A 21,225-nucleotide genomic window follows, 5' to 3' on the forward strand; every position below is an offset into this window, starting at 1 on the left:
TGCCATGCCTAGTACCATTTATTTCATTGACCAGACAGTATAAAGTGATGCCACTTGAGGGATGTAGATTGGAGTGATAAGGCATGGAAACAAAGCCTTGGTCCCGATTCATCCATGCTGACCATGGTACTATCATGAGCTAGTCCCATATGCCTGTATGTAGCCCATATCCCTGTAAAACTTCCTTATCCATGGACCTGTATAAATGTCCTTTAAATGTTACAGTTTACCCATGTGTATCACTTCTTCTGGCAGCTTGTTCAATGTAACCTCCACTCTCTGTGTGGGGACTTTCCTCTGAGTTTCCCTTTACGTCTTTCCCCGCTCTGTTTCATTCCTCATTTTAATTCTGGTTTCTGACAGCATGATCCAAGACAATGCCAGATACCATAAGGTTCCTTTAAATCTTCAAATTGATTAGGGCCTGGAGAAAACCCTCACTATCTCAAAATATTTCTTTGGATATTTTATATCCAAGAGAGAGAAAGCAAGGCCTCATTTAACATCATAATGAAAGCATGCATCTCAGACAGTGCTGCAGTCTCTTTATGCTATGCTGTAACGTTAACCTAAACACTACGTTCACATCTCTGGAGTTGGAGACTTGACCTTTGACTATGGGCACCAGGTACCTTTTGCTGGCACAGCAGCCAGAACTGGGCACTTTGCAAGACAGCTGCCCCTACTTTTGGGATAAATCTCTGTCTCACCCGTGCATGTTCCTTCATTCCCTGATTTAATACCTGCAGCAATTTGATTAGGTTGATCAATTAAGTTGCTTTCTATAACAGTTTCGGCATTGTGATGAAACATAATTTTATAACAAACAGTTCAACTCTGTTCACATTGCCGTGTCTACTTCAATATCTCCTTAGCCTCTCTCTGCTTGTTTCCTAAATCATCAGGGCTTTTCTGTTGATTCTTAAAAGCTAGCTGAACAGAATCTTGCAGAGATTAATGAAAGGGTTCAACAGTAAGGTCCCCATTGTTTCCTAAAAAAAAAGACCCGTCACTCAATATTTAAACGTCCTCTCATCCATCGATGACCACCTAGTAATGAGGGCTGGATGGGCAAAGCAACTCTAATATCACTTGTGTAAGGAGGGAATGGAAAATCCCACAAAATTCCACATTGTGACATTTTTCTTTCCATCATAAGGCAACTACCTGTTCTTTGGCTGCCGTGGGAAATCAAAGGATTTCTTCTGTCAAGCTGAGTGGGAGGATCTGCAGCACAAGGGCTTGCTGAGCCTCTTCACAGCTTTCTCTCGGGATCAGGTGAGGATGGGGAGTGTATGAGGTTGGCCTGGGCCTGATACTTTGTGACTGAAACTGTAATTCATCTGACAAACGTTTAAATGTAGATTTCATCCAACTTTTTTTCCTAGAAATCTTTTGTTACTAGAATTAACTGATTTCTCACCTATGCCGTGGTTCAGTAGTTTATGATCAGTTTCCCAGTATTTTTGAGCCATTGAGGCTCACCTAAATATGCCATGCAGAATTAGGCAGGGATTATTACCAAAAACCTGCGTTAACCCAGGAAGCTGAGAGCTGGATGAAAAGAAAGACCTCTAATTGTGAAGCATCAGAAGAAATTGGAAGTGATGAAGAGATTTATTCTCAAAGAGACACAAAACAGTCGTAAGAAAGTATGACTCCGTGAGTCTAAAATATCCATGGGAGAGCAGTGAGCAATTTTAATGATTGGGAGATCTATTAGAAAGTTTCTTAAATCAGTTTATGTCCACTCGTACTATATGAAGTTAATTTAGAGTTGCCTGGTAGGGCAACTCAAGATCATGGAATGTCTATCCTGTACCACAGGATCTCCAGGATGCTTGCTGTGGACAATTTTAGGTGCAGGAAACTTGGAGGGCATGGATTCTGGAGTCAGCCGCTGTCACTGTTCACGAGGCTGAATGTCCCATGGGTGGGAGGTGGTCACCCTAGTACCTGAGAGGGTGCAAGCAGAAGGGGACTAAGGGTCTGCCAGACAGATAAGACAGAGCAGGTGAGTTGGTCAGTGCTCCTGTCAGACTATTTTACTCCCTTACCTGTACTGTATTGATTTCTAAGTGATGGGGGCAAAGGCTTCCCTGAGGAGAGAAGTCAGAGCCAAGGCAATAGCACCCTGGTTATTTGAGCTGTGCAAGGAGAAGGAGGAAGAGCCAGGGAGCTCTGGTTAGAGGAAATGGGGACAAATGAGAGTCACTGTGGCTGCAGATTCCTGCAAAATAGCCTCAGGGGAGCATTGAATGGACCACCTGCTCTTTGTTTTTTAGATGTATCTGGCAGTCCCCCCTTACTGCCGGGTTCAAGGGTATCACTGAGAGGCTACAGAATATCCTGGAGGGAGGGGAGCAGTCAAAGGTCACCATACCAGTGAGACAGGAAGATCAAGAGATGAGCTGCAGGTGGACTAGGAGCTGGGAAAGACTAAGATGCAGGTTTATATCCCAGTGCCATACACTAGGATGTCTGGGGTGTCTAGGGAGGGGTAGCATCTTTGGTGCGGGGCCTGCCGTGCCTTTTTCAGGGTAGCTCGTCCACCTTTGGTCCCCACCTGGCGCTCAGTTCTCACCTGTGGCTCCAAGTAACTGTAACACGCACAGCAACCACACCCCGATAAACTGTCTCGGCAGACGGGCTAAACCAGGTGAGGGTAGCCGACGGCTCTTCGACCCTCGGTGATGTAGGGGATTGAGCCTATCCCAGCATGTGAAATCTGGCCATGACAGATTGAGTGGAAGAGACCAATTAATGGTCCAATGGTCAAGAAGGCAGGCCAGCAGGCGTGGTGGAGCGCTAAGAGCACGACAAGGCACTTCAACGTCCTGGTCATCCACTGCAAGAGGTGGTGACCTCTTTAAACTCATCCGGCAGAAGGCAAAGGCAAACCGCTCCTGTAACCTGCCACGTAAGTGATTTCCCAATATGTCAGAGCGGCGTGGAGGGAAATCATCTGCCAACTGGAAATTCCAGATGTGACCTACAACAACGGCCATACACTAGTGAATGCAGAGACAAGAATACAGTGCAGATGAATGTGTGGCTGGAGTGATTGTGCAGGAGCTTTAGATTCCTGGGACATCAGGACAAGATCAGACGAAAGTGGGACCTTCAGAAGCTGGGCAAGTTCAGATTTGATGTAATTTATTTATCACATGTACATGGAAACACAGTGAAATGCCTCATTGCATTGACAACCAACACAACCTAATGGTGTGCTGGGGACAGCCCACAAATGTTGCCCTACATTCCAGCAGAGCAACACCATCTACAGCAAAACAAGACCCTTACCTCCCTCCCACATACACACACAGATAATCCTCTGACCACAGGACCGGCCATCTCCAAGCTTCCACCCTCCAGTGGACACGTGGACTCACAGACTCTGGGCCTTCGACTTGCCCAGTGGACTCAGACCCAGGGTTTCAGCCAAGACCTTGACCTCCAGACTTCCGACCAACCCTCGGGCTTCAACCTCAGGATTCGCCAATGACAAATGCAGACCCTGAACTCCAGGCCTCCAACTCTGGACTCGCCAATGATAGAACCCTAAACACTAAGTTTGAATTCCAGACTCACCGATTCACATACCTTGGAGTATTCTCGTGTACCCTCATGCCTCCCGCCTGCATGGAACTCCGATCCCAGAACCCATTGGCAATTCGCTGATCTAGGAGGCATCAGCCCTCAACTTTGCTGGTCTGCTGGCCTGACATCCATTGACGAATGTCCTTTGTCACACGTCCATGTCACCAGCCTTGAAAGTGGAGCGGAGACCTGGACTCCATCCTGACCTTTAATTCCCTTCGTCCCTATCCTTCAACCCTAACCTGACCCCTAACTCCCCTCTCTGTCCCCCAAAACCACCTTTACAAATCTAAAAAAGCAACAAACTCTGAGCTACAATCTCGGCAGAGACTGCAGCTCGGCCCCATCCTGACTAGAAGATGGAACATGATGATAATGGATGAGAGTGGCTGGAATGTGGATATGGTTAAACTATCTTGGCAAGAGATTGGTTTTTGGTATGATGCACTGATGAGAAGAGAGAAGGTGCACAGAAATAAACACTACTGGGATAAGAATGAAGTTTTAGATAGGACCAGATTGATGGATGGGTATGTGGAGAACTAAGTAAGGTTACAGCATATGCATATAAACGCACAAGAAAATATTGGTGAGCTACAGGCCTCGCAATGAGGCTTTTGAAGTTATTTTTAGAGATCACATTGAAAAGAAGGAGGTCTGTTTACACACCTGTAAGATCAGTGATTAAGTACTAATTTATAAATACTTGGGAGAAAGTCCTTCTCCTCTAGAAAATAATGCCCTCAAAATCTTTTATATCCACTGGGAGGCTATATGAGGCCTTTCATCTATAGTTTCCAAAATGCAGTAGCGTTTGCTCCATTTAAACGAGTATCAGCCTGAGTTATGGTTCATGTTTTTAGCCCCAACATGAGCGTATAACCATGTATCTCGAGTGTGAAGATTCCTGGCCAACCAAAACTGCCAAAAAGAGCCAGCTGAAGAAAGAGGTAATTATCAGTTGTGAGAACTTGAACCTCTGGAAGGAATGGCAGGCTGAACTGCTATTACATTAACACGTTCTTTATTTCTTTCATATGAATTTTATTTCTTCTAATATAACGTTTGCTTTGTGTGGTTTCAATGTAGGATCATAAAATATACGTCCAGCATCGTATAAAGGAGAATGGAGCTGTGGTTTGGGACTTGATCGGGAGCAAAAAGGCATACTTCTACATTGCAGGGTAAGTGGGCCAGAGAGTAACCTCACTGACAAGCTTCCCTATCCCAGTGCAGCAGGCTGAGTGGGTGACAGACTCCCCGTATGGATACACATCTCTGAACAGTAAAGATATTCCACATTGTATTGTTCTCCCATTACATGTTTCATATTCCTGTTTCAACCGTGTTGTCCCTCAGTATTTTTACACTGGTCTGTGCCACAACATTTGCGATGGTGAAATTTGAACTCAGAAGCAGGCCATTTGGCCTACTGAACCTTGCCAGTGTGTGAATGCCGCACGGACACCCTCCCACCTCAGAGCAGCACATCCTTTTCTAACTTTCTTCCATTTAGCTTGCCCTTGAGGGAATTTGTACGCCTCTTGCAACCACTATTTTTAGTTACGAAAAGCAATAGAATTAATTCTCTGGAAATCTGAAATAAAACCAAGTGCTGGAGTTGTTCAGTAGGTAAGGCAACATCTGTAAAGAAAGAAACAAGTTTCAAATACTGTCTGTTCTTTGAGTGGACAATGTCTCAATTCCTCACTGGATTTATTGGTGACTGCCTTGTATTTCTAGCCTTTAGTTTTACACTTCATCCTCAGAAAATGTATTCTTTACAGCTTATCTAGAAGTCATTTTACAATGTTGAAACTCTGTCAGATCATATCTCAGTCTTCTCATTTCTAGTACAAATAGTCCATGTTTCAGAGTTCTCTGATAATATATTTTCTGGTACCATCTAGGAAATCTTTTTCTCTAGGCTTGAGGTGTCCTTTTCATAATATGGAGATGAGAATTTTCAGAAGTAGGAATGTAATAATTCTTTCCTCTGTTTCCTGTTTGCTGGGAGTTTAGCTACAACTTTCTTGATGCCCTTACCTTCCCGCTTCCATTACTCAACTGTTGCAACTCTATGGCTAAGGGGATTTTACTGATAAAAATCATACAGATGGAAATGGGCCTATGGCATACTGTGTTCTAGCTGACTGACTGTCAGGTAACCATCTGTACTAATCCTATTTACTAGTATTCGGTCTCCACCTTGGCAATTCAAGTGGTCACCTAAATGTTGTGGGAATCTCTGCTCTATTACACCCACCAAGCAGTTCATTCTAGATTTCAGCCACCAAAACAAAATGCTTCCCCATATCCCCTCTGAATCTCCAACCCCTCATCTTAAAACTTTGTTCATGGACTCTTCGGCTAATTACCTAAATAATCTACATCCTTCATAACTTTGTGTGTTTAAATTAGGTTGCCCTTCACTCTTCTCCGGGGAAGAGAAATCCAGCCTATATCTCTGCTGATACCTGGAACGATCCATCCTAGGTTCTGACGAAGCAACTTTGACCTGAAACGTTAACCCTGTTTCTCTTCCCACCCATGCAGCATGACCCACTGAGCATTTCCAGCATTTTCTGTATTTATTTCATCCCATCCTGGTGAATCTCCTCTCCACCATCTACAGTTAATCACCCCCTTTGTAGGTGCAACACCTCACGTTTTTCAGGATTAAATTCTGACTCTTTTACTCTGCCATTCTTTCCAATTCGTCAATACCTTCCTCGCTATCAACAACATTGATACTTTTCTGTGATTCCTTCGTCTCATCCTGTCTTCTCACTTCACAGCAATGCCAAGATGATGCCAGCACAGGTCACCGATTCCTTGAAGTCTGTTTTCCAGTCAGAGGGAGGCCTTTCTGACACTGAATCTGAGCACCTCCTTGTGGAACTGGAACAAGGCAAAAGGTTCCAGACAGAGACCTGGTCGTGAAGTCACGTACCCAGGCTCGGAGCCCAGACCGCAGGACGTGCCTTCTGCAATGGGGTGTCAGTGAGTGCTGTCTGATCACGGATCACTCAACTGTGGGTTAGGAGCTCTTCCCTGCTTCTTCCACCCGATCGCTCACTGCTGAAGTGAAAGAGATTGCATGTTGCGATATAATTTATCAAACAGAAGCATTTCCCATGAGATGACTGGTCCGTCAGAACACACTAAATGTGACTGTTCAGTGAAATAACTTGGATAAAGGCAGCAATAGGCTGCTGAACAGTCTCTGCCTTGCTTGTGATGTTGTGCTGAGCATGATCACAGGCTCTGAGGCCACAGCTGCGTGAAGTAACCTGATGGAGCTGAGAACTTTTGCGTCCCACTCATACTTCACTGGGGTCATTGAGGGAAGCAGGCCTTCAGCCCAATTCATCCGTGCTGTCCAAGGTGACTTCCTGAGCTAGTCCCATTTGCCTGTTATTAGCCCATTTGCCTCTAAATCTTTTCCATCCATGTGCCTGTCTCAATGCCTTTTAAACATGATTCCCTTCTCAAGATGGTGCTCGAGAGTGGTGACTGAGGTGAGCTGCTCTCAGTAGATCCACTCATTTCATTGTAATTATACCTGCTTCTGCCTTTTCTTCCACATGCCCACCACCCTCTGTGTGAAAAATATACCCCTCAGGTCCCCTTTCAAATCTTTCCCCTCTCACCTTAAACCTATGCCTTCCAGTTTTACACTCTCCTCACTGGGGAAAAGACTGTGATTATTTATCCTTTCTCTGTGCCCTGTAATTTTGTAAGCCCTGAAAAGGTCACCCCTCAGTCTCCTTCGCTTCAGGGAGCTCCAGGGAGAACAGCCTCAGCCTATCCAATCTCTCCTTATCACTCAAGCCGTCCTGTCCTGGCAACATCCTAGTGAATCTTTCCTGCACCCTTTCTTGCTTAATAACAACCTTCATCTTGCACGGTGACCAAACTGCAGTATTCCAAGTCAATAACATCTTGTACAGATGTAACATGATGTCCCAACTCCTGGAATCAATATCCCGACCAATGAGAGCAAGCAAGGATGTCATACAGGTGTTGTATAAGCTGCAATAGCATTACTGTCCTTGCTTACTGGTCTTCCCTCTAGCCCTCTACCTCCCAGTCTTCCCCATCTCACAATACGACATTACTTCAGGTGAGAATGGAGTTAGACCGTGGCTTATCTTCTCCATAACCACTTTGTTGTCCTGCCTGGAATAGATTTGAGGCTGTCACAGTGGCATGGCTGATGGAGCAGCTGTTTCACAGCTCTAGAGACCTCCGTTCAGACCTGACTTGGGCTGCTCTTTGCACGTTCTCCTGGTGACTACGTGGATTTTGCCCAGGTACTCCGTTTTCTTCCACAGCCCAAAGGCAAGCAGGTTGGAAGGTTAATTGCCCTGGATGTAATTGCCCCTAGGTTTGAACCTAGGGGTAGATATTGAAAATAAAATGGGATTAATGTAGCATTGATGTCAAAGTCAAGTTCATTGTCATATGCACTAGCGCAATGAAAACTTACTTACTGCAGCATCACAGGTACATAGCGTCTTATAAGCAGCATTCACAAGAAAAACAAACTAAACACAAATTATACACTATTTTTACAAGAAAGAACACAAAATCAAGAAAACTCGAAGTCCATTTTAGTACAAAGTGTTTAAAGAGATTTCAGTATTGCTAAACTGTAGTGATTACTGTTGTGCAAGTTGATTCAAGTACCCAATTGTTGAAGGGAAGTAGCTGTTCTTGAATCGGATGGTGTGTGACCTCAGGCTTCTGTACCTCCTGCCTGGTGATAGTTGTGAGATGTAAATGGGTGGTTGGTATGGATTCGAAGGGCTGAAGGGCCTATATTCCTTTTGAAACTATATATGGCTGTTTGGTAACTGAACACCAGTTGTCAAATAGAAAATTATGAATTACTCACAGGCACTATACAAAAATATTTCTCCTCCTCATCTCAGTTTAAATGGCCTTGGCGGTACCCAAACCTAACCCCAAGTTCCAGATTCTAGTGGAAGTAACGGCTCAATAACTATCCCAGAATTGTGCATGTCTCAATGATGTTAGCTCGTGTTGATCTAACGTCCAGTTTATACAGGCCCATCTTGTTCCATATCTCCTCACAGGACAATCTCCTCATTCTGGGAATTGCTGCAATATCTCAGGATCCATGTAAACTTGAATTAAAGAAAAAGATGAGAACAGAAAGAGCAAAGTCACTCCAGAAATGTTTCTCTTCTCTATACTCATTTCCTGTGCGAGTCTGGGATCCATTCAACAAAACTTAAGAATCTGGTGTATATAATCAAACTAGTGAAATTAATAAATTAAAATAAGATAGTTGGTTGCTGTCTCTAGGGGAAACTATATCCTTGCTTCCCTAACTTGATGAAATAACATTTAATTGCCAGCCTTGTGACAAAGACACAAGGACCATTGTAAAGGAGGAAAACAAAACCTCCATCCACCTCCCCAAACTAAGATGAAAAAACCTTTGAATGATACGGTGCAGGTTGCATGATATTGGGAGACGGGTGTGTGTTTTGTAGATGTACTGAACATAGTAATTGAAATGGATGATAAATCTTAATTGAACGGCAGATCACAGACACACTTACTCACTAGACAACAGCACAACATGGGATGGTTAATGTGGCTGAGGAGGGTGAGGCTGCTATTGATGTCATAAGACACTTTGAGAAACTGTCATATGTGAGATTGATTGAAACTGATGAAATGGAGGCAGCACAGGGTTTGTTTTCTTATGTTGCTAGGGAATGCAGGAACTTGCATCAACTGAAATCTGTTTTAAACATTTCCAGAAGAGGAAGTTTAATTATTAAAAATGCAACATGATGAGTAACCACATGAATGAGAGGTGGAGATTTGGTAAAAGCACTCGGATGTCACGGACCTTATAAAAACAGTCATAGCTAAGTGTGACCCCACAAAATCATTCAAAGTCTTCCCAAATCAGAAGCCCCGGATGAACCATGAGATTCTCAATCTGCTCAGAGCTAGGTCAGAGGCATTCAAGTCTGGCAACCAAGGAAATTACAAGAGGTCAAGGCATGATCTCTGTAAAGCCATCTTCAAAGTTCAATGTAGAATTTATCATGATTTCATACATGTCACCACATACAACCCTGAAATTCATTATCTGCAGGCATACTTAGCAAATCTATATTCTGTAAACAGAATCAATGGACAACAAATTGTGCAAATGCAGATATAAATAAATAGCAATAAATAACAAGCATGAAATCACAAGATAAAAGAATCCTTAAATGAGTGTAGTTATCCCCTTTTGTTCAAGAGCCTGATGGTTGAGGGGTAGTTACTGTTCTTGAACCTGGTGGTGCGAGTCCTGAGGCACCTGTACCTTCTACCTGATGGCAGCAGCAAGAAAAGAGCATGGCCTGGGTGATGAGGATCTTTGATGATGGACGCTGCTTTTCTACGACAGTGTTTCGTGTAGATGTCTTCAATGGTTGAGAGGGTTTTATCTGTGATGTACTGGGCTGAATCCACTACCTTTTGTAGGATTTTCCACTGAAAGACATTGGTGTTCCCATACCAAGCCATAATGCAGCAGCACACTTTCCACCTCTCATCTATAGAAGTTTGCCAAGGTTTTTGATGACATACTGAATGTCCGCAGACTTCTGAGGAAGTAGAGATGCTGTTGTCCTTTCTTTGCTATTATATTTCCAGGACAGGTCGTCTGAGATAGTGACTCACAGGAATTCCAAATTACTGGCCCTCTCCATCTCTGTTCCTCCAATGATTACTGGCTCATGGACCTCTGGTTTCCTTCTCCTGAAGTCTACACTTCTTGGTGGACAAAGTGGCATTTCCAGACTAAAATTGAATTACTGAATGATGCTCGGCAGCTGTGGCAAAGTGTGATTGCTATCACCTCTTACAAAGTGAAACCAAACAACATAGGTGACAACAGGGCTTTGTTTTCAAATTATCTCAATGCCTTCTTTGCTCACTTTGACTGTCAAAATATGGAGGAACCTTCATGAGCTCCCACAGCCCCCTATGATCCTGTGATCTCAAGTCTCCGAGGCTGATATGAGAGCGTTCTTGAGCAGAGTGAACTAATGACAAGCACCTGGGCCAGATGAGTTACTTGGCCAAGTATTAAAGACCTGTGCTGATCAACTGGCCGGAGTGTTCACAGATCTTTAACCTCTCACTTTGGAAGACTGAGGTACCCATGTGTTTCAAGCAGGCTTCAATTATACCGGTGCCTGAGAAGAACATGGTAACCTGCCACAATGACTATCATCCAGTAGCACTTGCATTCACAGAGATGAAGTATTTTGAAACATATCAACTGCCTGAGAAGCGACTTGAATCCACTCCAATTTGTCTATGGAGCAACAAGTCCGCAACAGATGCCATATCATTGGCCCTTTGCTCAACCCTGGAACATCAGGACAGCAAAGGTGCAGACATCAGGATGTTCTTTATCGACTACAGTTCGGTATTCAATACCACCATCCCCTCAAAACTAATCAATAAGCTTCAAGACCATGCCCGTAATACTTTCTTGTGCAATTGGATCCTCAATTTCCTCACTTGCAGACACTAGTCAGTTCAGATTGGCAACATCTCCTCCACAGTCTCCATTAACACAGATACACCACAAGGCTGTGTACTTAGACCCCTGCTCTACTCGTTTTACACTTATGACTGTCTGGCTAAGCACAGCTCCAGTGCTATTTTTAAGTTTGCTGAAGACACCACTGTCTTCGGTTGAATCTAAGGTAGTGATGAATCAGCATATAGGAGGGAGATTGAAAATCTGGCTGAGTGATGCCACAACAACCTCTTAATGTCAGCAAGACCAACGAGGTGATTATTGTGTTCAGGAGGAGAAAACTGGTGGTCCATGAGCCAGTCCTCATAGGGTCAGCAACTTTAATTTCCTCTGCGTTATCATCTCAGGGGACCTGTCCTGGGCCCAGCACGCCAGTGCAATTACGAAGAGAGAGTGGCAGTGCCTCTTCTTCCTTAGGAGTTCATGAAGGTTCAGCGTGACATCTAAAACTTTGACAAATTTCTATAGATATGTAGTGGAGGGTATATTGACTGGCTGCATCACAGCCTGGTATGGAGACACCAATGCCCTTGACTGAAAATCCTACAAAAAGTAGTGGATATGGCCCAGTCCATCACAGGGAAAGCCCTGCCCACCAATGAGAACATCAACACAGAGTGTTGTTGGAGAAAGCAGCATACATCATCAGAGTCTCCCCTTCCACCCAAGTTGTGCTCTCTTCACTGCTGCCATCTAGAAGAAGGCACAGGAGCCTCAGGACTCTCACCAACAGCTTTAGGAACAGTTACTACCCTCAGCCATTAGGCTCTAGAACCAGAGGGGAATAACTTCACTTGACCCATCACAAAACTGTTCCCAGAACCTATGGACTCACTTTCAAGCACTCTTTACCTCATGTTCTATACATTTATTGTGCACTTATTTGTTGTTATTTCCTTTTCTTCTTTCTTTTTGTATTTGCAGTTTGTTGTCTTTTGTCCACTGGTTATGCGCCCTGCTGGTGTGGTCTTTCATTGATTCTATTATGGTTATTGTATTTACTGTGTATGCCTGCAAGAAAATGAATCTCAGGCTTGTATATGGTGTGTATGTACTTTGATAATAAATTTACTTTGAACTTTGAAAGCTTCAGCAGGCTGAATTAATCAACTACAGAGTAGTAGTGAGGATTGCAAAGGTTGTTTGGAAGAGGAAAAGTTTTTTTTAAGAAATGAAGGCAGGGTGGAACATCTGAAGAGAGTCAACTTGATTACAGGCATGAGAAGGTCAGGTTATTAATGGCTCAATTCAATCCTGTAAAGACAAAACATTAAGTCAAGTCACTTTTTATTGTCATTTTGACCATAACTGCTGGTACAGTACACAGTAAAAATGAGACAACGTTTTTCAGGACCATGGTGCTACATGAAACAATACAAAAACTACATTGAACTACATAAAACAATACAAAAACTAGACTACTGACCTACCCAGGACTGCATAAAGTGCACAAAACAGTGCAGGCATTACAATAAATAATAAACAAGACAATAAGCACAATAGAGGGCAGTAGGTTGGTGTCAGTCCAGGCTCTGGGTATTGAGGAGTCTGATGACTTGAGGGAAGAAACTGTTATATAATCTGGTCGTGAGATCCCGAATGCTTCAGTGCCTTTTGCCAGATGGCAAGAGGGAGAAGAGTTTGTATGAGGGGTGCGTGGGATCCTTCATAATGCTGTTTGCTTTGTGGTGCGGCGTGTGGTGTAAATGTCTCTAATGGCGGGAAGACAGGCCCTGATGATCTTCTCAGCTGACCTCACTATCCACCGCAGGGTCTTGCCATCCGAGATGGTGCAATTTCCAAATCAGGCAGTGATGCAGCTGCTCAGGATGCTCTCAATACAACCTCTGTAGGATGTGGTGAGGATGGAGGGTGGGAGATGGACTTCTCTCAGCCTTCGCAGAAAGTAGAGACACTGCTGGGCTTTCTTTGCTATGGAGCTGGTGTTGAGGGACCAGATGAGATTCTCCGCCAGGTGAATACCAAGAAATTTGGTGCTCTTAACGACCTCTATGGAGGAGTCGTTGATGTTCAGCACAGAGTGGTCGTTCTGTGTCCTCCTGAAGTCAACAGCCATCTCTTTTGTTTTGTTCACATTCAGAGACAGGTTAGGAATTAGCAGAGGGGTCTCATGAATTCATGATAGGCTCTTGAGTGTAAAACTGCTGGCTGTATTGAACCAAGAACGGTCTTTATGGAATATTTTAAACAGGAGGGACAGATGGGAATGCATTCTTGAAGCAGCAGCATGTTCCCTGGCATTTCCATAATCAGGCTGATAAATGGCTCAAATGATCAAAGTGGGAAATGTGTAAAGGATTAACACTGGAACGGGCATGTTAGCCATATGTTTGAGTACTGGGGTTTGAATACCACCAGCCCAGTGATTCATCAGTTACAGTAAGAGTGACTCCTTTTGATCCATGGGACAGATGTACAAGATGTACCGGTCCTGAAGAAGGGTCTTCGCCTGAAAGGTTATTCATTTCCATAGATGCTGCCTGACCTGCTGAGTTCCTCCAGCATTTTGTGTGTCTTGCTTTGGATTTCCAACATCTGCAGAATCTCTTGTGTTTAAGATGTACAAGATTGTCATTCTGCCATAGTAAACATTTCCAGTTTCCAGGAGGATAGACGACAAGTTTCCTTGAAAAATATTAACATCCTCACCATGGGGATCCCTGCTGCATGTTCACTTAAAATAGAAAAGAAACTGATTGTGAAGTTTGAAGGCACTGATTGGGAGATTAATTGATTCACAGTCTCACCGTGCAGACTTTTTTATCTTTTGACCTAAAAGTTGTGAAGACTTTTTTTGTCTTTTGGCCTAAAATCCATGCAAAACAAGAATCAACTAACACTTTCAAACAAGAGAAAATCTTCAAATCAGAGTAACACACACAAAATGCTGGAGGAATTCAGCAGGCCAGGCAGCATCTATGAAAAAGAGTACAGTCTATGTTTTGGGCCGAGACCCTTCAACAGGACTGGAGAAGTCTGAGTAAAAGGCTGGGGTGAGGGAAGGGAGAAGCAGAAGGTGATAGGCGAAACCAGGAGGGGGAAGGGATGAAGTAAAGAGCTGGGAAGTCGATTGGTGAAAGAGATAAAGGGCTGGAGAAGGGGGAATCTGACAGAAGAGGACAGAAGGCCATGGGAGAAAGAAAAAGGGGAAGGAGCACCAGAGGGAGGTGATGGGCAGGCAAGGAGATAAGCTGAGTGTCATAAGTGGGTGTTGATGGTGGACCCAAATGCAAGACACAGACACTGAAGTACGAGGAACAGGACTAGGTTTATTGAGATAGCAAGGTGAGTAAGGAAGAAACGACGTTGGACATTGACACAGGCCCTGGACGAGACTAGGATTCAGGGCCTGGGCAAGGACTTGGACTAGAAATAAGGAGCCTGGACTAGGAACACGGAACTCCGAAACCAGAGCCTGGACAAGGATCCGGAACCTGGGTCTTGACTCGGAACCGGAACCCGGGTCTAGACTAGGACTCGGGACTAGGATCTTGGCAAGGACAGGACGTGGCTGCAGGACAGAATGAGGTACCCCAGCAAAGGACAAGAAATCTCCAGCAGCAGGCTGAGCAAGGAACTCCTGGGCTAGGCGAGGAACCAGAACTAGATGAGGACACGAAGCTCAGATTTGGACAGGGCTGGAACACGGCGCCTGGACTTGGCCTTGTAACACAGAGCCTTGGACTTGGACTCCCAGCCATGGACGTAGACTGGACGCCCAGAACCTTGGACGTGGACTGGACGCCCAGAGCCTTGGACGTGGACTGGACAAGGTACGAGCAGGACGAGGATCTTGGACTCTGTTTGGCTCGGCTCTTGCACTCAGCTTGGTTAGGCTCTTGGGTACGGAGCCAGGACTCCTCATTGGAGTGCAGGGCCAGGACCCTTTCTAGAATGCAGGGCCGGGATGACTGCCGAGAACACTTGTCGAGGGAACTGCCGAGGTAAACTGCTCGGGGACTCCTGGACTGGACAAGAACACGAAGCCTTGACTTGGACAGGACTGGAACATGGCACCTGGAACTAGGAACACAGAACAGGGACCTCTCCTAGGGAACAGGACTCGGGGCCGGAGCTTTACACCGAGTCAGGACTCCTCCTTGGGAACAGGACGTAGGGACGGGACTCTTCTTTGACACAGACACTAAACACAGGGACACAAAGAGATAGTTCCAAACTCAACTATAAATAGTTCCTTATCTTGGCGCGGCAAGGCTCCGGTCTCACTCCAGCGGTTGAACTTGATGGGGAGGCAGGCAAGGCTTCAAAAGGAAGGGGAAGGGAACAGTCCAGCAGGGAATCCTTGGTTTGAGAGGTATTTATGTGCCAGCCCAAAATGAGAATCAGGTGCCTCAATTAAGGCACCCAATGGAACAAGGGAAAACAGGAAACCCCAGAATAAGGAATCAATGAACCGGGCCATGAACCGGAATGCAGACTTCGCGGACCGGACCATAACAGAGAGAGGGAAATGGGGATGGGGAATAGAGAAAGGGAGGGGGCGTTACCAGGTTTGAGACATCGATGCATGCCATCAAGTTGTAGGCTGTAAGGTGTTGCACCTCCAACCTCAGTGTGGCCTCAGCGCAACAGTAAAGGAGGCCATGGATGGACATATGGGAATGGGAAGTGGAATTAAAATGGGCGGCCACTGGGAGATTCCTCTTTTTCTGGCGGACGGAATGTAGGTGCTCGGCGAAGTGCTCTTTCAATCTACACCAAGTCTCACCGATATACGGGAGGTCACACCGGGAGCACCAGACACAGTAGATGAAGTTTTGCCTCAGCTGGAAGACCTGTTTGGGGCTCTGAATGGTAGTGAGGGAGGTGTAGGGGCAGGCATAGCACTTGTTCTGCTTGTAAGGATAAGTGCCAGGAGGGAGAGCAGATGGACGAATGAATGGGCAAGGCAGTCGTGTGGGGAGCGATCCCTTCGGAAAGCATAGGGTGGGGTGGGGGGAGATGTGAGATCCCGTTGGGGATGGTTAACACTAAGGCCACTTTGCATGGAAGCCTCAAGACCAGCAATAGAAATAAATGACAGAGAACGCAGAGGGGATTTGCTGAAACGGGAGCAGGAATACTATCCTTCAGTCGGTGAAGAGGCGAACAAAACTCGCCGGGTTTTCCTGCGATGGACTAAGGTTAAAGGATTGAAAAGTTTCCAGCGCCAGGAGACTCGCTAATCAAAGGGTCCGATGAAAGCGTCTTTGGCGATGTTTTATCACTCAGAAGGTAGACAATAACTTTCAATTCCCCTCTTGTGTTTGGAAAGCCGAACTTTGAAGGAACTGGGGGTTTCCTAAATCATCAGCAGCCACAGAGTAGCCGAAGTGACCCTTCCCCGCCCTTGACCATGTATCACGAACTCGGGTCCTCCCGCCCACACACATCCTTGTCACAGATTGGATGCTGTCCGGCTTCGTATTCAAAGACTGGCTCCGCTGACCAATCACATGCCACCATCTCCACTCTTGCCCACAGGCTGTGGACACCCGTCCCGTGACGTAGGAATTAAAAGCCAATCAGGAAAGGCAATGGGCGGGGCTTTCCTTTGCTTCCGGGTTATGTGGTGTTCCCTTCATTGAAAACGGGCGCAGAGGTGAGAAGTAGTTGTAATTATTTACTCTTTTCTGAAGATAATTTGTGCCAGTTTTAATATTTTGAATGTCAAACACTTAACGTGGCTACTAGTTGTGCCAGGGTACTGAAGGTGAGGGTAAACTTCATCGTTAGAGATGTATTTGCTGTACATATGTAAAGTGTGCGAGGGAATGTGAATGTTGTAAGAGGGTCAGTTGATTCTGAACTGACAACAAAATGCTGGAAGCGGTCGGGGATGGGGTGCGGGTCAGACAGCATGTACGGAAAGGGAAATTACCGTTTCGGGAGTCACAGGGCAAAATACGAACTGGATTTAGCAGCATCTGTGGAGGAAGAAATGTCGGGTCAAGATCCTTCACTGAGACTGAAAGATCAGAGGGCAGTAGCCAGTTTAACGAGGTGAGAGGAAGAGATGGGGAAAGAGCCAGGTAGACCGAGATAAAAGTGGGGGAGAGAAGGGTGGCAATAGTAATGGAGGCTGGGAGTTGATGGGTGAATGAAACAAAACTAAAGGGAGGTGAGGAGAGCAGACGGGAGAAGTGGGGATGAAGTGAGCAGATTGGAAGCAATGTATGAGTCAAGGGAGGAGGTGTAGGGGCAGGTGAAGCTCTTGTTCCGCATGCCTGGAGGGAGATCAGTGGGAAGGGACGAGGCAGTCGTGTCATCTGAGCAGGTCAGCAAGGGGAAAGAAGCTAGGTCATGGGAAAGTTAATGTGAACGATTGGGTGTGTGTAGGCTGAAGAGGAGGAGAAGTGTTTCTGGGCTTGGGAGTGGGAAAATTAATTGATGTGGATCTGTTTATCCTGCCGGTAGATTTGACCCGTCGAATGACCTAATCCAAACTATCAATGTATTAACTGTCATTATCTAGCAATTCACAATGTTTATGAGCTGGCTGTTTGGAGTAGGAGATTTGGATGGATTTAGGTCACAGGTATAGTTCCAGGTGAAAGGATAACAAATTAGTTTCTTTTTTTGGCGGCACTCTCTCAACCAACGTGGGTTCGTAACTACAGTAGATAAAGATCAGACATGGGGATTATTCTCCTTACCTCCGGAGCCACCTGTGAATGAAGGCAGGAATTCACCGCCACTTTCAGTGCACCAGCTCTCCTTTCAGCAGCAGAGGGGAAAACGGTGTTTGAATTCGGGACCTCAGGCCAACAAAAAGCCCATTGTTATCGGGCAGTGGTGATCCCTATGACAAACTCGGCTGATACCCCAAAGCACTGCAGAGGTACCACCAGCTCCATCACTGCTAAATGGGGGGGTTGGGGTCAATTACAGATACTGTACCTGCAGAGAGAGCATCACTGCAGTGCAGCCAGTCAGGGCTTCGGTAATCAGAATGCAACCACCGCAGATGCTGTTACTTACTCAGTGAGTTTGTATGGAAACTGGTTGCAGTGTGTGTTACGGGAAAGGTAGCTGCGCTCTAACCCGTGGGGAACCTGCACAGAAAGTTCACAGGGCCTAGTGCCGGAAGTGGTGCTGCTGGGGAACCAATGGGGAGTCGAACAAATACTGCGATTGCCGTGCGGCCAGTAAAAAGTTGGTTTTGTACCTGCAACAAATGGGTAATGGGTCTAGTGTAACCAATGGATAGAACAGTACAATACAGGAACAGGCCATTCGGCCCACAGTGTTGTGCCGACCCAGCTAAAAAGCAAATTAAAACCACCCAAACACTAATCCCTCCTACCTACACCATGTCCATATTCCTCCATCCTCCTCACATCCACGTGCCTATCCAAATGTCCCTAATGCCTCTAATGTGTTTGCCTCTACCACCATCCCAGGCAGTGCATTCCAGTCATCCACCACTCTGAGTAAAATAATACCCCTCACATCCCCTTTGAACCTACCTCCTCTCATTTTCAATGCATGCCCTCTGGTTTTAGATATTTAAACCCTGGGAAACAGATACTCCCTGTCCACTCTATCTGTGCCTCTCAGAATCTTGCCTCTCAGATCTCTATCAGATCTCCCCTCAGCCTCCTGCACTCCAGAGAAAACACCTCAAGTTTATCCAGCCTCTCCTGATAGCGCCTACTCTCTAAACCAAGCAGCGTCTTGGTGAACCTCTTCTGCACCCTCTCCAAAGCCTCAACTTCCTTCCTACAGTGGGGCGACCAGAACTGTGGCCCTACCAGAGTTTTATAAAGTTGCAACGTAACCTCCTGACTGGATTTGACTAATAAAAGTAAGCATTCCATAAGCCGCCTTAACCACCTTTTGACCTTGAGAGTTGAAACATTGCGATTGTAGAAAAGGCATTTGGGAGCCAAATAGGAGACAGTATTTGATATTTTCATCTCTGTAGCCCGCATTGAACTTCACTGAAGTTGCAGTCAGCTGTTGCGTACAATAGAGGGCTGAGTACATTGACAGTAATTAACTGGCGTATAATCAACAGTGATGCTAATATCTGCAGGGTAGGACAACTGAGTTTGGCTTTATTACACACTCCAGGGTCTGCCCAAGTAGCTGTTCTTGAGCCTCTGTACCTCCTGCCCGTGATACCTGTGAGAAGATGGCATGACCCCTGGATAGTGGGGGTCTTTGATGGTGGATGTTGCCCCCTTGAGGCAGTACCTTGGGTGGCTGCTTCCAGTGGTAGCGAGGGATGTCCCAGTGATGTACTGGGGCGAGGGCACTTTCCCCTGCAGCTTGCATTCTTGCGCACTCAGACTGCCATACCAGACCAAGGTGCAGCCAGTCAGGATAGATCTGTAGCATTTTGCTGTGCCGAGCCTCCTCAACCTTCTAAGAAAGTAAAAACACTGGTGCGCCCTCCTTACGAACATCCATCCATTATGTTAATGTCCAGGAATATAAAGCTGCTGATTACGTCCATGCAATACGTTAATGCCCAGGAATATAAAGCCGTTGATTGCACCCATCCGTTATGTTAATGCCCAGGAATATAAAGCTGCTGACCATCCCCAATGCGATCCGCCAGTTGTAGACTGATATATGTTCGCCCTTCGTCCCCTTCCCCGAGTCAGCAACCAGATCTTTAGTTTTACTGGCGTTGAGTGAGAGGCTGATGATGAGGTCCCCTGTGTCGATCCCATAAACTGACTCATCCCCACCTTTGATTCATCCAACACCAGTGTCCCTGTGGAACAGCCGTGAGCCCTTACAACTCCTTCACCTTCCTCCCTTTATTCTGCCGCCACATTCCACCTTTCACCCCCCAGCTCCTCTCATCAATCCCACCTACCTACCTTCACCTCCTCCCCTGGACTTGCCTATCACCCGACAGCTTGGGATCCTCCTCCCTTACCCCCGCCCCCAACTTTTTAATTATGGTTTCTGTCCTCTTTCTTTCCAGTCCCGATCGAGGCTCTCTGCCCAAAATGATAACTGTTCATTCCCCTCCACGAACGCTTCCCAACCTGCGGAGTTCCTCAAGAACTTTGTGTGCAGCTGCTCCAGATTTCCGGCATCTGCGGTCTTGTGTCCCCGCTTTACAATAGCACTTTTTGTTTTGCTGCCTGCCCATTGATGGTAAGATCTTTTAGTGGTGGTATTTGAATCCACAGATCTGGGGCCAGTTAGAAGTAGCAACCCCTTTAATGTATTGCTGTCCAAGGGGTGAACCCTCCCCTCTCCCTGGAGTGTTTGGATCCGTTCTGACCCGGTGTTCATCTGCAGAGGAGGTCGGAATATGTGGGTGGGGACGGGGAGGGTGTGATCTGAGAGGTGGAGTTTCAATGCAGTCCAGTCTGCAGCTCAGAGACAAGATACCCTCCCTGAGCTTTTAGCTGAAACATTCAACTGTTTGAGTTCTGTTCTCTCCTCAGAACTTTCTCCCTGCTCTGTTGGGCTTTAGGTCTCTCGCGTGCCCACCGGGGAAAGGACAATGCAGACAGAATCGCTCTTGCACAGTGGCTATTCGCACCCCCTGCTCCGAGCCTGGCAGACCTGTGCTGCCACCTTCACCGCAAGCAACCTCGTCTACCCCATCTTCGTAACGTAAGTGCTGGCGGGGGAGAGGGGGGAGCGCCGTCCCGCAAGGGAATTTTGTACTTAACCTCAAATGGAGGGCGCGATAAATATCCAGACCAGCGTTTGACTGACACTGCTGTCCCATTGAGAACGCGATTGGGACTGGGAGGTTGAAGGGTGCTGAGACCCAGGACAGAACTTGTTGCCCTGGGAACCGTGGAGCTGACACCCTCTCTCTCTGCTCTTTCAGTGACGACGCTGACGCCGTGGAGCCTATCCCGAGCCTCCCAGGGATCGCCAGGTAGGCAAGCCCGATGACCAGTCCCTGCAGGGAGCTGGGCAGAGGAGAGGGCGGGAGAGGAAGGAGGAGTAGTAGGCAGGAGTGAGGAAGAAGAGTACAGTAATGGGAAGGGGAGGTCGTGGGGGGTGGGGGGGAACGGGGAGGAGGACTCTCCCTC

The 21,225-nt window shown here is 46.2% G+C and overlaps 1 protein-coding gene across 7 annotated transcripts in view; it reads left to right on the plus strand.

Moving 5' to 3' along the window:
* ndor1 (NADPH dependent diflavin oxidoreductase 1) overlaps positions 1 to 21,225 on the plus strand; it is a 66,082-nt gene that overhangs the window by 40,076 nt on the left and 4,781 nt on the right. For 4 of the 7 annotated variants that reach the window (XM_072240575.1, XM_072240573.1, XM_072240574.1 and 1 more), the window contains 4 exons: positions 1,160 to 1,278; positions 4,690 to 4,784; positions 20,623 to 20,794; positions 21,018 to 21,068. In XM_072240575.1, coding sequence (XP_072096676.1) covers positions 1,160 to 1,278; positions 4,690 to 4,784; positions 20,623 to 20,794; positions 21,018 to 21,020 — 389 coding nt within the window. In that variant the 3' untranslated portion in view covers positions 21,021 to 21,068. Of the gene's footprint in view, positions 1 to 1,159; positions 1,279 to 4,689; positions 4,785 to 6,398; positions 11,719 to 16,693; positions 16,772 to 20,622; positions 20,795 to 21,017; positions 21,069 to 21,225 lie in introns of those variants that run through there. The other 3 variants (XR_011882855.1, XM_072240578.1, XM_072240577.1) reach the window with 3 other exon arrangements.

This window comes from Mobula birostris, chromosome 22, assembly GCF_030028105.1.
Source record: "Mobula birostris isolate sMobBir1 chromosome 22, sMobBir1.hap1, whole genome shotgun sequence".
Classification (NCBI taxonomy): Eukaryota; Metazoa; Chordata; class Chondrichthyes; order Myliobatiformes; family Myliobatidae; genus Mobula; species Mobula birostris.